Source organism: Nomascus leucogenys, chromosome 11, assembly GCF_006542625.1.
Source record: "Nomascus leucogenys isolate Asia chromosome 11, Asia_NLE_v1, whole genome shotgun sequence".
In the NCBI taxonomy this organism is placed as follows: Eukaryota; Metazoa; Chordata; class Mammalia; order Primates; family Hylobatidae; genus Nomascus; species Nomascus leucogenys.
This window is the reverse complement of record NC_044391.1, coordinates 35,579,206-35,594,957: the sequence shown is the minus strand read 5'-3', so window position 1 is coordinate 35,594,957 and position 15,752 is coordinate 35,579,206. Positions and strand designations below refer to the sequence as shown.

At 35.6% G+C, this 15,752-nt stretch overlaps 1 protein-coding gene across 13 annotated transcripts in view; it reads left to right on the top strand.

Annotated features, from left to right (window-relative positions):
• DGKB (diacylglycerol kinase beta) overlaps nt 1–10,927 on the top strand; it is a 799,601-nt gene extending 788,674 nt beyond the window's left edge. For 12 of the 13 annotated variants that reach the window (XM_030822175.1, XM_030822171.1, XM_030822169.1 and 9 more), the window contains one exon: nt 6,751–10,927. In XM_030822175.1, coding sequence (XP_030678035.1) covers nt 6,751–6,858 — 108 coding nt within the window. In that variant the 3' untranslated portion in view covers nt 6,859–10,927. The remainder of the gene's footprint in view (nt 1–6,750) is intronic. The other variant, XM_030822166.1, reaches the window with a different exon arrangement.
• Nucleotides 10,928–15,752: the final 4,825 nt, after the last annotated feature.

Sequence of the window (15,752 nt, the reverse complement as noted above, 5' to 3'; positions counted from 1 at the left end):
TTACAAAGTCTAACATCTGCTCTTCATATTTGCCCCACTGGTCTTCAGTAATTTCTTCTCAATTGCTGACATTGTTATAAGATGATCAAACCCAAATCTATCTCAAGACCTGTTCTCCCTTCTGAACACCACATCCACGGACCCAAAAGATACTGAGCATCTCCTTCAGAATGTCACCCTCAACAGTGGGTTCACCAACTTCCTGGTTTTTACCCCTACCAAAAATGCTTCTCTTTCTATAAAAAGCATCACTACACACATTACGAAGAGCAAAAGCATGGAAATTGCAGTAAAATCTTCCTCTTTTTCCAGTGCCCCACACATCCACTTACCTATCATATCCTGTACTTCTGCCTCCTCAATATCTCTTAAATCTACCTCCACTCTGTTCCCATTGGCACTGCCCTGACTAAAGTCTATTTCACTTCTTTTCTGGATTACTACATTAACCTTCCATTTGATCTCCATGCCTCTGGTATGGCACCAGCCCCTAATCTCTGCTGTCAGAGTGATGTGACTAAAACTCAGTTTTAATTCTGCCACCGTCCTTCCGCCATGATCTAAATGGCATATTTTTTTAATCTTATTGTACCCTGAGAATATCCCTAGCTCAAAGCATATTACAATCTACCATCACATATCTTCTATCATCATTATACTACAAGCACCTCAGTTAGGTTTAAAATATATATTTAACTTGCAATCCTCCACACTAAAATAAAGTAGGCTGGTACCTAGTACATTAACAATAAAGGTAATTAAAGTTGAGTAAGTTAGGACATTTGTTTTCATGTGTTTTGGGGGTGTAGAAAAGGGGACTTTCATTCATTCATTTATTCAGTTGGTCAGTCAGTCAACAGATTCTTGTTGGTCTTGCCACTTAAGAAGAGAAGTAAAATGACAAATAGGCTAGGGCTTCTGAAATTTAAAAGCACAGAGGAATCACTTGGCATTCTTGTTAGAAAGCAGAATCTGAATCAGAAGATCTGGTGATGGGACCGGGGAGTCTGCATTTCTAACAATGATGTCAGTGTTCCTAGCCTGTGGACCACATTTGGAGAACTAAAACACTAGAGTGCAGGAGAATCACCTGCAGAGGGATTTTTGAAAAGTATTTAGAAGTTGGTACCAAAATAGTATATGCACATGTAACAAAAAAAAGCAGAATGTATAGACTTGCAAGAAAAATAGCCATCCTGTGTCCTTTTTTCTGTGTCAACAGATCTTCTCATCAGATGCTACCACTTTGATTCTTGGACTATTTCTTCTGATTATTTACTCCATATCTGGAAATATGCTGTGTTGTTTTTTTTTTATGGATTAGTTTTAGGTATACTCTACTTACTTAGTGCTATAGAAAGGTGGTTTCTAACACTCTTGCATTACTGTATTTACCTCTATTACTAATAGTTAACATTTACTGAGTGCTTTTTTTTGGACCAGGTAACAGTCTAAGCATTTCGTGTACATTGATTCATTTAGTCCTTACAAGAAACCAATGAGACACTATATGAAAAGCTCTACAGTATTGACGAGAGAAATGAATCGTAGTAACTTGCTCAAAGTCCCTAGATAGGAAATGGTGGGCCCAGGCAGCCATTAAGCTGTTCTGCTTCTGAGAAGTATATAATAATTTTATTTAAATCAATAAAAAATATATAATCATTGAGACTATAAAAATATTGTCAACTGCAGAACCAAGTACTGACCCACAATCACATTTTCTTTCCTGTAAAGCTTTAGAATTTCTTTCTTCTCTCTGCAAAGTGATCCTTATAATAGTTCTCATTTTTCTTAAAAAAAAAAAAAAAAAGACAAAACTCTACCATATCAATTTATCTATCATCCACACTCCTTTTGTTTATATGCCAGAAGCCCTTCCCTTTAGGTTTCTGTCTCGCTGTCTTGCAAATCTGTCATCCTGAATCTGAGTTGAATCCTTTGTTTTTTGACTCGTCTTCTTAGCTCACTCATTTACTTTGCTAGAGAACACCCCAAATATGTTATAAAGGGTATGTAAGAGGCAAATTCTCTAGATACTTTTGTGACTGAAAATGTCTTCATTCTACCCTTGCAGTTAATCAATACATTGACTAAGTATAGAGTTCTCAGATAAAATTAACTTTTCCTCTGGGGTTTGAAGGTGTTTCTTCATTGTCTTCTAGCACTAATGTTTTTGAAAAGCCTGATGCCATGCTGATTTTTATTTTTCTGTAAGTGACCTATTTTTTTTTCTCTCTGAGGACATTTAGAATCTTCTTTTTATCCCTTCACTTTGAAATTTTACAATAATGTGTGATTTAAGCTAGGCAGGACAGGGATAGAAATTTGATTGGCAAAAAAGAGAGGGAATGCTCTCTAGGGCAATAACTAGCACAAAGGTGCAGAGGTGGGAATTACCAAGGAGGGCCCAGGAGATTAGAGAGTCAACTATCAAACCCAGCTCTTGCATTTACCCACTTGAGTGATGTTATGCAGGTAGCAGAACCCTTTTAAGTCTCTTTGTCCTTCAGTGTAAAATAAGGATGTTGACAGCTACCTCCCAGAGTTGTTAGGAGGCCAAAATTAGATATTATAAAAGTAAAATTATTTTTAAAATAATTTCAATAGCAGGTACAAGAATTCCTGAAAGAAAATAGATCCACCTCTGTTCTAAACTTATCAGAATGCTTCAATAAATGCTTATGGAAAGGATGTTGAGCAGTTGTTCAGATAACAAAAGAAAGAGAAATGCTACTTTTCATAATAAAGGGTTTGGAAATATTTGATGCTGGAAGACAGGGAAGCAAGAAAGAAATCACCAATGAGCTGAACCAAATACTGTCTGGAAAACTACTCAGGGAAGACCCGTCTCTCTTCCCTCTGATTTTAGTTGGGCTGAAGAAAGTCTTTGAAGAGAACACAAATATCTGGGGAATAAACATTATTTGCTATGTGCTGTGAGCTATAAATACCCTCTTCTATCCCTTTTATGAAATTCTACTTCAGTTTTGCACTCTTCTCTAATAATATTTTTTATGGGAGTGGACTTTGAGGGCAACTCAAAGAGGTGGGTGAAATAGGTGGCAACTGAATAACATGTGTAAACCACTTAGCAAAAAGCTTAGCACACAGTAAGAGCCAGATCAATATTATTTTTATTTGGGCTGTTATTCTTAACATTACAACTGTGAGGTGGAACTATCACAACTATCAAACTATGCAGCCTTACAAATGTAATAGAAATAAGAAGATGAAGACTATGCTTTGTAATCTTTGATTCTGTTACTGGTTTCTATATGTGCATTCTTATTTCATATTGAATAATTATAAAAGTGAAACTGAACCCACATTTTTTACATTTATCGTTTTGGAAGTGGCCAGTCTTAATTTAAAATAGGAAGACAGAAGTAGAAATAGTCATGGGCAGCGGAAGAACGTTTCTCTGCCACTGTTGCTTTTCTAGAAGGGTACATGATAAGGAGAAGGAAGAGTTTTATAGGAGGACACCATTCTGTATCTGATAGAATTTGCCTTCCATGTTGTAAGCAATGCTCTTCTACCTTCATGGAACCATTCCAGTTTCTAGGAGCCCCATCACCACTGTTTATGAGTGCCCAGTATCCTCTTTCAAATAATAATGTCAGAGTCTCTTAGAAACTAAACAACCAAAATCGTGTTGCAAAATGCCTTGTTCACAGCCAGTGCCCCCAAAATATTTGATGTATCAAGGAATAACTGAGAAGTAATTACCTGATTCTTAATAGATTAAGGAGGCACTCAAAGGCCATTTGGTTCATGTCCTCAGATTGCTGAAACTTAATATATTCTACAGTCTTTGAGGATAAAATTTTACTCATTGTTATTTCTCTAGTGGATAGAAAATTAAGAATAATAAAAAAAGGAATGTTCAATGTATACAAAACAGGCATCAGAGTCATAATTACAGGCCCTGTTAACCCCCCCCGTAACCAGGATTTTCCCACATGAGCAACCTGAGTCTGAGGGTTCACTTGAGTGTCTGCAGCTTCCTAGAGCCTACACCTGGAATTTCTGTAACTGTGACACCAACAATCCACGTGGCTTGGAATTATTGTCATAGAATTTTGCTTCTGCCCAAATATACCAAGACATGTAAATATCCAATGAAATAAGGCAGGTGAAGAGTCAGGATTCATAATAGGCATTTATTGAATGCTAGTTTCCTCCATGTGGTCTCCCCTAACAAAGAAGAAAATACAACCAATTGGTTCTCGTTTCCATAAACAACAGACAAAAAGGATGTGGATTTCATTTTTTGCAGAAATAAAGTTAGATTAAAGAAACAGTTGTGTACTTTGACTATAGAAATGATTAAACAAGAAGACAGGTTACATCTAATTTTTAAAATAGTACTGGCCATTATTCTGATTAGTGACTGAAAACTTGAACTTGTGTTTTAATTAGTCACATAGATTAAAGGTCCCATTGTGTCAAGAGCACTGAATGAGATACTGTGCTATTTTTTCAAAGGCATAAAATCGTGTAATTTTTTTTTTAAAAAAAGTTTTTAATATAAGAATAGTCATAATCAAACAAAATTTATATGACCTCCCCCCCAAAAAAAAACACAGAGAAGAAGCTAAGTCTTATAGATAATAATTATGTGACATTTTGGCTATGCTTTGTCATAAATTGATACTAACATATATATATATATATAAATGGCTAGGAAGATATACTTCTTTCATAGTCTTAACAACTATTTGGAAATAATGATCTAATTTCCCAAAATGCCCTAATATTATTATACTCTGTAAAGCATTTAGTCCAGAAATCATGAACCAGAAATCTCAACCTTCTTACTTTAGCTCTTAATGTTCTATTTGAATCTAAGGTCATCATGTAAGTAATATGTGATAACTGCTTTCCCAGTACTCATTTAAAAATGACATTTGTGCATAAAATGATTCATTTTCATTTTCAATGTTAAAAAACAGTGCCTTTCTGCTTAGCCTCCCATTTCAGCTTCTGTAACACTATTCAATGTGCTTGTTCAATTTATCTTTCCTGCTAGACTATAATTTCGTGGGGGCAGAGCTTGTATATTGTCTATTTATTCAAAGTTCCTGATACAGTGTCTGAAGCATAGTATGGGGCTGAACAAATTTTGTGAAATGATGAATGATGCAGTATTAGATCCTGTCTACAGCTAGAATTTCGGAGGAGTTTAAAACTCAATGACATAAGGTACAGTATAATCTAATGCTGACTTATTGAGAGAAAATCTGGTATAGATCATTTTCAGTCTACATAGTTAAGTGCATTCTGGTGTCTTAACTATCTAACTACCAATTCCCTAGTTCACAAGATAACAAAAATAAGATGAAGTCAGATATCCATAGAGTTTGAGGCTGGGTTAGCCTTAGTGGCCTTTTACAGGTGCAATTTATTTTTGCAGGAAAGAGAACACTGAATCCCTCCAGAATAGCCTGATTCCAGCAGACTTAAATAAAGTTGTTCATTCTTTCAAGGTTTTTCACATACTTCTGTCTTTCTAGACTGTGAAGTAAATTTCCATTTCCCAAAAGCCCCACTGCAGATTTTAATGATCCTGTCCACGTGATATACATTTTTTGTTTCATTGCTATTAGTGAATGACAAGTGAAGGATATTCATTTTAACTTGAAAATGTCAGGTATGCACTTTAAGAGATATATTTTTTGCAGCTTTTAATGAGGTGGTGTTTCTTTTTGAAAGAAATACTCATCTCTGATGCGAATGCTGTGCAGGTGACAACTGATATTTAATAAGCGATGGTTCTTGTATTAGTCGCAGTTCGCTAAAGAAAATGTCTCAGATTGCTTTTGAAAAACTCTTAGCGTCACTAGCCCAAAGGCAAGATGTGACCTTTTTATTACATAATGAGAATCATTTATTATCTTACAATGTATCTTAAAGTCACAGACAAAATGCCACTTTGATAATTGCTTTCAATTAGCTTTGAGCATAGCATATATTCATAAAATGTCTTCTCTAATTTAGAGTTGAATTAGAGAAAATTGCAGACATAATCTACTTTAAGGTTGTCTCATTTAAGGTGATTCGTAGTTTTATATCAAAGAAATCAAAACGAGTAGCTTTAGAACAGTCTCTCAAAGTGTTTTAAGCAGGCTTTTCAATATTTGATTCTATTATATTACCAATTAATTAACAAATTAGAAAGCTAGTTCATCATTTCTGACCTTTTATGCATGTTAACTTTTAACTTTCATTTCTAATGACTGTTTTGAAATTAAGCCTGCAGTTCATGTTGAAAGAGAGAAACAATCTGATTAGCAAGATAAATAAGGCTTGCCTTGATACCAAGTACATCTTGATATTGGGCTATAACTAGGACTCTGGAAACTACAGTGGTGCATTCTTTCCTGACTTCAATAAATAATACGTAACTAATGGTCAAGAAATAATACTGAATAATCATGTAACCTAAGCAAGCAGTTCTGGAATATTACTACAAGTGAGGTTAGAGGTAACATACTATTTAAAATGCGACTTCAGATAATTTTTAAAATTATTATCCTGAGTATTGGGATATTATTTAAGTACATATCCCTATCTCCCTTAAAAACATTTTTGAAATAATAGAAACTCTGAAATTACATTTTACACTTGTGGTGTTTCAGTCACTCATGAAATATTATTAACCTTAACAGAGAGTTTCACAAATTGGTATTGTATCTGGAGATTACTCTACTCTCTCTCTCTCTCTTTCTCTCTCTTTTTTTCTAGATAAAAATTACACACAAGAACCAAGCCCCAATGCTGATGGGCCCTCCTCCAAAAACCGGTTTATTCTGCTCCCTCGTCAAAAGGACAAGAAACCGAAGCAAGGAATAATCCTGTATTGTTTCATTCTTAGAAATTGAATTAGCATAATTGGGCCATGGAACACATGCTGGAAATCTTTCTTTGAACCATTTCAAGTCTCCTGCTCATGCAAAATCATGGAAGTGGTTTAACAGTTTTTGTTACTAAGCTAATGTAAAATTCAGCTATTAGAAAATTTATTGTCTCCGTTTTTATAGGCATCTTTGCATGAAGAAAGCAGAAGTTTACCCGAAGTGATACTGCATATTTTTGTTGCATGCATTCCCATAGATTTTTAAATCTCCCACCCATCTCTTCCTCAATTTCCATTTACTAACCTGTGAGAAAAACCTGTGAAACATGAAAAAGGAAATACCATGGGAAACGTAATTCTCAGTGTGATTCCAATTATTACGAAGCACTAATCAGTAACGCTACAATGATCATAATTGCAGATTGCTATACGTTTCCCTTTTAGAATCAGTGTATCAATGACCTATGACTTGAGGAGAAACTTTTAATTCAAAGATTTTATTAAATAGTTGACTACAATACCTTGCTATATATACATAGTTTCTCTTCAACATCTTAACTCTTCTGAGCGGAAACAAAAATATCAGGTATAAGGTTTTCTCTTGCTGAAAAATAGAACCCGGTTTTTATTTTGTTTAGTTTTCTGTTTAATTCCAGAAATAAGTGAAAACATGTTACTTGACAGTCAAGTGTGGTAATATGGCAAGCCTTGTTCCTTTCTGCATGAGAATCTAGGAGAGAATTCATAACCACACCAATAACGAAATAGATGTTTTAAACTATGTGCCTAATCAATGTGTTTCCCACCAAAGATTCAGAAAAAGATGCTTGAGAGAAATGGGTTAATGCATAATTAATTAAGCATTGTGGAGCAAATTTATGGTTCCTGTGATTAATTTTGTGATAACTAAAATGCTGGAGAGTGAGTTACCCATTAATTATGATTAAAATTCTCACCTTTCACAGACAATAAGCCAGACAACACAATCAAAGTTCAATAGATGATTTCTTGCTTTTTTTAGTCATTTATAAATATAGGTGTAATTTTTCATGGATCAGTTAAGTACACTTGAAGGAAGTAAATTATTCTATCAGTTTCTTTCTAGTATAAATGGGTACCTGTAATAATACTGAGCTCTTGGAAGTGAATCATGCATGCAATTAGCTCCCTCCTCCTCACCTACTCCACTCCCATCTTTATGACATTTCAAATGTTTATTTGGAAACAACAGCCTAGATCACTGTTGAAGGTGTTCATGGCATAGTTGGAGTCTCTGATTGTTTAAAGAAATCATGGAACAGTACTTTTCTTTTAGTGTTTCATTAAGCCTATGATGTAAAATGAAATGCTTCTGAGCAGTCTTGTAATATTGTTCATTCATATTGACCTGCATCTCATCATTGCATGTTTTATGTTTTCAAACATGCCATAAGGAAAACGAGTGCTTGAACTGCATGATTTATTAGTTTCTCTCCACTCTGCATTAAAGTGCTAATGATTTATCAGTTCTATTTTGTTATTGATTCATTCATCTTTGAATAACAAATAGCTTTTAGTGATTCTGTTGAACACAGTCCTGTGCATGGATTTATGGATTTCAAGTGAAATTGCTATAATTTTAGTTCTTTGGTTTGAAAACTCAACTGAATGCCGTTATATCAAATAGCTGCTCTCAAGCAATGTGCTATAATGGAAGATTACGTATAAAGTGTATTCTTTTAGTGTTCCTGGAACACTGGACGGTAAATATCAATCAACAATAAGCTTAATTACTTTAAAAATAAAAGCTTTTGAATGAAATTAAGACATAATTTAGCATCCCCAGGAAAATTATGATTACAATTGCAAATTTAGTACAGCAATCGCTTGCCCTGGTATAATAAAAAATAAAAAAAGTTGTTTGGCAGAACAGTAATCTAGACCAAAAGAAATCTCAAAACAGTAACAAGTACATTACTGACATAATGTTACATAACACACACATTGATTTTTTTGTATCTATGGTTACAGGTAATAAATATTTTCACATGAATTGACAAAATTTTCTACAATGGGCAGGCAGGCTTTGTGTCAAAAACGTATTTTGAAGCCACAAATTATTTTATGTTCGCTACAACATGCAATTACGTCTTGGCTACCTTTTATAGTATATAGTTTGAAGGCAGCAACAGTTTGTGAATCATTCTTAACAATCTGTGCAGTAGAAAGCTGTTGGATAGACAGTGGGATGAGACAAATTAAACAACCTGCTTGTAAGATTTCAATAATTGAAATAATGGGACGCAGCTTCACTTCAATGTAGCTGTATAACTACAATTAGTGCTAATAGTGGTTACATTTTCAGTCAGATGGATTCTTTGGTACCAATAATAAATGTTCAAATATGAATCCAATTTGACTTTTCTCAACTCATTTTCTAAATACACTGATGTACTTGCCCCTTCAAGTATACTGCCCCTGGGGTTTGGAAAGTAGTTTTTAAAAACGTAACTTGATGGGTTTGAAATCAGGGAAGATATTCTCATCAGTTTTATGACAGCTTCATATGAAAAATATATAGTTTAAGGAAAATTCTATAGTATATTAAAATATTGAATGATGAATGTTAGCTTTACAAGATGGAAACTTCTATGTGTGCAGATAAATTTTCAGCTATTGAGTCGCCCTCTTTTAATATAGGAAACAAAGTTTTAAGTGGATGAAATTCTTAAATGTAAATTAATGCTGGACTTAACAGCAGTCAGAAACAAAGAGGGAAAACAGACATGCACTCTGCTAAACATTGCTAGGCACTGAGTTGATGAGATTCCAGAGAGAGATTTCGGAGTAAACCTCGATATCCACACTTCTAAGAAATAGGAAGGGAGGTATCTACATAGAACCAGAAAGTTTAAAAGACATAAATTTATTTTTTCCACTTCCATGTGTACACCATGTATTTCATGTGAAAATGCTGGTCAATTTATTGTGGTGGAAGGAGATATCTTGTAGGAAGTTTAAAAATTAACATTTTAAAACAGTTTTTATTTTATTTAAAACAGGTTCATGTGATCATAGCCAGAATAAAACAAAAGGCTCAGATGTTTAGCGTAGTCTACTGCAGATGGAAATTTAAATCCACTGAGGGCTAATGAATCACATACGTGTCTCCACATTTTATTTTGTTTTCGTTTTTTAGATGTATGGGAAGTAGTTGCAATTTTTCAGGGAAGAATATGTTTTGAATCTCACACTGTATTCTCCTTGAATCTCACACTGTATTCTCCTTGAATGAGACAAGATTTTGAGATCATTCTTTTCCTTTTTGTGTCAATGTTAGTTTGTTGTTCATTGGTTATAAAAAGGAAAATGTGGCCAGGCGCAATGGCTCATGCCTGTAATCCCAGCACTTTGGGAGACCGAGGCAGGCAGATCACAAGGTCAGGAGTTCGAGATTAGCCTGGCCAATATGGTGAAACCGTGTCTCTACTAAAAATACAAAAATTAGCCAGGCATGGTGGCGCATGCCTGTAATCCCAGCTACTCGGGAGGCTGAGGCAGAAGAATTGCTTGAAACCGGGAGGCTGTGGTTGCAGTGAGCCGAGATTGCACCACTGCACTCCAGCCTGGGTGACAGAGCCAGAATCTGTCTCAAAAAAAAAAAAAAAAGGAAAATGTACTTTTCATGTCACATATAACCCCCAAAGGATTATTCAATACCGAATAATTAAATAATAATTGAATAATATTGAATCATATTCTCCGTTATTATTCAAATAACTGAATAATATCTCTATTAAAAGATTAAACCCTTGTAACATATATTAAAGCTGTAAACTTTAAGAAAATAAATAAAACCCTGTAAAAGAGCTTTTATTTTGTGAGAGGCAGAAATCACCACTTAAAACTCCCAATTAAATTCTGCTGTATTTAAATAAAGTTTGAGTAAACTCACATTTGAGAGATTCTGTATAACCTTATTGTGTTTAAAAACATGGAACTCATTTAATTATAGTACCTTAATTATTTTCTCAGAAATGATATATACAATATCCTGCTTTTTGAAATAAAAATGTTAACCACTCAGTTCAGTGTCATTTCTTACTGCCATTTTGGACAGATTTTGTCTCTTACATGAACTCCTCCAGCAGCTCAACAATCCATCTACCCCACTGAATATATCCACTAGGGATATGAGGCCAGACACCTTACCTTTTGTCAGGGAGTAATTAGGGACTGAATTATAGGCAATTAAGAACCAAATTATTCCAATCTGTGGTGCTTTGGGCCCCAAGTTGCTGCTGTGCATATTATTCCAGCAATTTTAGATTCCAAGTAAGCCAACAACCTGAATGATGTAACTGTGGGAACTCAAGTTGAATTTTCTGGATGAAACCAATTTCTTATTTTATTTTGTGTAACAGACTTCAACAAATATCTCTTGGGCATTGACTAGGTTAAACATATTATGCAAAGGGGCTGCAGCAATTAAAAGATGTTTAAGGAAACAATTTCTTCTCTAAACACCTTTGAATCTTTTAGAAGAATTAAGTAAACAGATGACCATATTACACAATTGGATAAGGGAAGAATGAAGGTAAGTAAAATATGATACGACATATTCAAAGGAGGAAAAGATGATTTGGTGAATAAATTTGAAAAGGCCTTTAGAGAAAGTAAATCTGCAAGTGACTTTTTGAAAAGCTAAAACTTTACATGAGGAAAGAAGTCAAATTAAGGAAATTCATAATAAGAGAAGGCGAATGGGAGCAGGGAAACAGAAAACAAGTCCTAAATTCTACACTGACTCATCTCATAAAAAAGGGAATTTACAGATGAATGATTTGGATAATGCTTATACTTAAAACTATTAGCTCAACAAGGAACAAGAGAAGAAGAAAGTACAAGAAAGAGGCAAGGAAGCAAGTAAGAGAGGGAAGGAGAAAGAATAACACAAACCCCTCAAATTAGAAAATTAATTTTACATTCTGGAAGAGAAAAAAATGAAAAAATAAATAAATAATTCCCAGGTGTTTTGGCTTGAACTCTGAAAGGAATATCTGCCCATTCTCCATTTCCAGGGAGTTTGATTAGATTATATTCTGTGAATGTAAGTGACTTCATAAACTCTGAAGCTCATGAAACTAACTAGAGAACACTAATTGTAAAATGTTGATGCTAAGTTTTTTAAAAAAATTAAGTATTAAAAATACATATAAAATAATATGTTAAAAATGTATAATAGAATATTAAATCTTTCCAACAAATTGCAACTGGTGGCAGAGTCACTAGCTGGTCCAAAAAGCTCTCTCTCTTTTACTCCATATTTGTATCCAAACATTCATTCCTTGAAGTCAGTTGATCTCAGAAAAACATTTCTGTTTAAAATAGTATTGGTAATAATAATCCTTAAATTACCAAGGACTTGATAATATATTGGTTGAAAAATTAGAAACCATGTTTGAGCTGAAAGACTGCCCAGTGTTGGCCAGGCGCAGTGGCTCACGCCTGTAATCCCAGCACTTTGAGAGGCCGAGGCGGGCGGATCACAAGGTCGGGAGTTTGAGACCAGCCTGGCCAACGTGGTGAAACCCTGTCTCTACTAAAAATACAAAAAATCAGCCAGGTGTGGTGGCACGTGCCTATAGTCCCAGCTACTCAGGAGGCTGAGGCACAAGAATCGTTTGAACTTGGGACGCAGAGGTTGCAGTGAGCCAAGATCATACCACTGCACTCCAGCCTGAGTGACAGAGTGAGACTCTGCTCAAAAAAAAAAAAAAAAAAAAAAAAAAGATTGCCTAGTGTGTATATTTTTTCTACTGTAGCTGCATTTTTAAGATCTTCCACCTTCAAGTAGCATGTAGTGCTTCTACATCTTTTTTGCCACTCAACTCAAAAAAAGATGGGACTTTACAGTCTCACAAAAGTTTCTTTCAACATTTTGTGAAAAGGTCGAAGACCACCCCATGGTGCGTCTCCCAATGCCTTCTCAGCTTCGCAGTTGAGGGCAGCATACTGACATGTTTCAGCATGAGGGCTCTGGTGCCAGACCTGAGTACAACTCTTGGATCTGCTGCTCACTTGCTGTGTGACCTCGGGCCAGTCATTTATGATCCCTGAGCCTCAGTTTTCTCAACTGTGAAGTTGCAATATGTATTGAAAATTAAATAAATTAATACATCAAATAATTTAGAGCAGTTCTGGCATGTAGACATTAATATGCCAGGCCTGGGTGTGTGGTATAGCAGGACAATAAAAATCCATTGCACAGAAGATCTTATTCTGTTCTGTAAAAACAGTTGACAAATGGTTGGTGTCTATCTGTTAGAAAGCTAGTAGTCATCTTCAGTTTCAAAAACTTGTCGTTGTATGTTCAGGTTAGGTATGTAGCATTAGACTCTCCCTAAACTAATTGCCTCACAAAATTATCTGGACATAGACATATATGTCAGAATAACCTCCTACAATCTCTAAATCTGAGCAAATGTTATTAGACCACGAAGAGAATTCTACAGTTGTACAACTTCATAGCATTTTGAGAATTTAAGTAATATAATGTCATCATGAGACACATCACCAGAATCCATGGCCACTGTCCAAAGGCATGCCTTTCTTGAAGTCTCCATTAAATTTGTATTCATATTCTTCTCTGTGCTTCTCCCTCCACCCCACACATCATCCTTCAAGCCCAAATTAGTTTTATCCAAATTTCATTGTCAACACTCAAAGTCTGCAATGAGTGCGCATCTTAACCTCTGACATTCCTGAGACTCACCTCTCTATGGAAAACACCAGGACCTATAATAGTTGATTGGTGCTCAGGCCTGTCAGATCTCAGAAGCCCCACATCATTGGTATTGCTTTTGCCAGTCTTTCCTCCCACTAACCCACCCAGCAGGGATCCAGAAAGCTCCCCTTGTTCCTGCTATACCACACACCCAGGCCTGGAAGGCCCTGTCTATAGCCCATTACACCTCCATGGCTCCCACACACTGGTGTCTTTCTTATTTGCCCCTGGTCAGACACCAGCAAGGGCATCAGTAGGCTTCACCCTGCCAGCCAGCATTTCTCCATAGCTGCCCTCTCAAGGGCTCTGGTAGAAATTGCAGAATCCATGGACTTCATGGACTTTAGACTGTGCAAAAACAGAGGAGAGGCTGGAAAAGTAGGAGGGCGGGCAGTAAGGAGAGGCCACTGTGGCATAAGCAGGGCCATTGAGCTACAAAAAGGAGGCTGCAGTGGATAGAGAAGGCCAGTGGAGCACTATGGAATCAGGGGTGGGCCCCTCATAGGTATCCTATATTGCGCTATCCTGACAAATTACCCCTCCACTTCAGTGGACAAGTTTGTTGAAACCCACCAAAACCTCACTCATCACAGGCATTGACAATGTTAATTTTAGTAATAAAAGTAGAAGCCGATGTTTATATAGTGCTTGCTTTGTTCCAGGCATGATTCTACACATAAATGAACTCACTGGAGTTCTATAATTATCAACACCATTTGCATTTCACACATTAGAAAATTGAGGTCCACAGACATCACTTAGAACTTCTGGTTAATCTGATAGAAGTAAAAAGTAGAACAGAGGATACTAGATATGCTGAGAAGGGAGCGATAGGGGGAGAGATTTGTTAAAGGATACAAAATTACAGCTAGATAAAGGGAATAAGTTCCAGTGTTCTATACCACTGTAGGATGACTATAGCTAACAATGATATATTATGTACATTCAGATAGCTCGACAGAGGATATTAAATATTTCCTACACAAATAATGTTTGAGATGATGGATATGCTAATTACACTGATCTGATCACTATACATTATATGTATCAAAACATCACTATGTACCCCATGAATATGTACAATTATTCTTGGTCAATTAAAAAATTAAAACTAAAAAAAGAAAAACCCTTCTCTGACAGAGTCAGTAATGGAGCCCGGAAAAGCAACAATGGATCTTCTTTTCATAATCACCATGATACACTCATCTTTCACCTGGCCTGAAAGATTAGGTTAAATGTAACATGATAATAAACTATATTTATTACTTAACTCGTAATAGAAATATTAAACAATAAAATTCTCATCTCATAGTATGAGTAGAAAAAATTGATTCAATTGTTACTAATACGGCAATTGCCACAAGAAGATTCAAAACCATGAACAATATCACTGATGTTAAAAGGACATTATTGAAACTCGGAATAACCTAATGACTATCAATTTAATAGAGAAGTTGCTGGTGATGTTTTTTAATGTCAAAACACAGCTCAGAGGCAAGTGGTACTCATCTGGCAATAACCACATCAAATAAAAGATCACATCAGCAACTTCTGTATTTTAACAAGTAATTTTAAAATCATTACAATGATTTGATGGATTACTTGCACTCAAATGATAAAATGTATATCATTTGAGAAACAGATCAATGGATAGAAGGCTAGATGAATAGATAATTTTCTTTTGAGAATTAAAAAAATAAAAACACTTTTGATTCATAAATTCATTCATATTGTTATGTAGGCCAGGGGTCCCCAACCCTGGGGCCATGGATCGGTATCAGTCCATGGCCTATTAGGATCCAAGCTGAACAGCAGGAGGTGAGCAGCGGGCAAGCAAGCATTACTGCCTGAGCTCCACCTCCTGTCAGATCAGTGGTGGCATTAGATTCTCACAGGAGCGCAAACCCTATTGTGAACTGCACATAGGAGGGATGTAGGTTGCACATTCCTTATAAGAATCTAATGTCTGATGATCTGAGGCAGAATAGTTTCATTCAGAAACTACACACTGCTCCCACCCCCCATTCACGGAGAAAATTGTCTTCCACAAAAGCTGTCCCTGGTGCTAAAAAGGTTGGGGACCACTAATGTAGGCTATTGAATACTTCAGATTTTAGCCCTGGC